At 55.5% G+C, this 1256-nt stretch overlaps 1 protein-coding gene across 1 annotated transcript in view; it reads left to right on the top strand.

Moving 5' to 3' along the window:
- The first annotated feature begins 640 nt into the window (after positions 1-640).
- The window catches only part of LOC123174223 (uncharacterized), a 1147-nt gene continuing 531 nt past the window's right edge, over positions 641-1256 (top strand). Inside the window, exons 1-2 of the mRNA XM_044590008.1 lie at positions 641-960; positions 1050-1214. Coding sequence (XP_044445943.1) covers positions 641-960; positions 1050-1214 — 485 coding nt within the window. The remainder of the gene's footprint in view (positions 961-1049; positions 1215-1256) is intronic.

Below are 1256 nucleotides of genomic sequence, written 5' to 3'. Positions count from 1 at the left end.
ATCATTTCGAGATATGCATCTACACGCCGCCAAGGAGCTGGAGCTGTAGCTGAATATGCATCTGCACGCCAAGCAGCCGGTGAGCAGTGCTTGTTCTGCTAGCAATAACATGGAGTATTATTGTTTCAGTTTTTGCTTCAGCCAGTTGATGGAGTGCATTTGTTAGGGTTTCAGTAATTCAGCACTCTTACTGTTATTCTGTCTTTGTTGCCTGACTAGTACTAACCAACATTTCTTGTTTAAATGGCTTTGATTGATCGCATTGCATGCCCGGGTGATATGGTACAATACTCTACTCAATTTGATCCGGGCTGCACACGCATTGGATGCCCTCTAGGCTCCATCGTAGCTGCCGCAGTAACCCACCCTATGCGTGTGTAGGCTTTTCAGGAACTCTGCTCGCGCGTGCCCTCTCCTCTCCTATCCTCTCTGTGTAGTGTGTACAGAGGGAGGGATGTGGCTTGCGTGAAGACCACACTGACCCCTCGGTATCCGTTGGTCCATTAAATTTACCACGGGGCCGCGCGCGGTAAAAAATGAAGCCTCCCCTTTAATTTATTTATTACCCATCTTTCTTTACTGCTGCATGCAGCTGAAAGTGAAACGACGGCTCCTCAGCCCGAGGCGTCTCTCTTTCTCAATGGGCGACCATTATTGCTCCCTCGGCCTGTTCTTCCTCACGCACTTGTTCAGCGACGATGAACAAGAGCAGGATGAACGAGCGGCTCAACCGACCCGGCGCAACAAGAGAGACCACAGCGAGCCCGCAAGCCAGTCGCTGATGGGTGGGGCCTCGCCCCCAGTGCGCCTCCTCCCGCCGCAGGACGGGAGGATGAAGCACTCTGACACGTGGGCCAGAACTACCGCCGGTATAAAACCCGGCATCGCCCCTTCCTCTCGCCTTGCCCCTGCTCACAACCCCGACCCCGAGGATCCGCGTTTCGATTGCCCCCATTGTCGGTTGGTTCTCTTCCTCCTCCCCCATTTCCTTGACATTTCTAGGGTTTTGCTCTATTTCCCATTGATTTGGTGAGACGCCATTGCTGCAGATCGACGTCGACCTCGAGCACGAGCACAGGGAGATGGCCGCAGTCGAGCGTGGTCCTCGAGCAGGGCGTGGCGGCCCTGGCCGCGCCCAGGGGCATTAGAGGGGCCCTGCTGCTGCCGTCGTGGTGGCAGCTCCTGTCCCAGTACCAGCACAGCCGCAGCCGCAGGTGATCTCCCCCTCCTCCTCTTCTCAGCTCCTGTCCTAGGTT

The sequence above is a fragment of the Triticum aestivum genome, unplaced genomic scaffold, assembly GCF_018294505.1.
Source record: "Triticum aestivum cultivar Chinese Spring unplaced genomic scaffold, IWGSC CS RefSeq v2.1 scaffold53588, whole genome shotgun sequence".
In the NCBI taxonomy this organism is placed as follows: domain Eukaryota; kingdom Viridiplantae; phylum Streptophyta; class Magnoliopsida; order Poales; family Poaceae; genus Triticum; species Triticum aestivum.
Note: the sequence above shows the minus strand (reverse complement) of the source record. Positions and strands in the feature narration are given on the sequence as shown.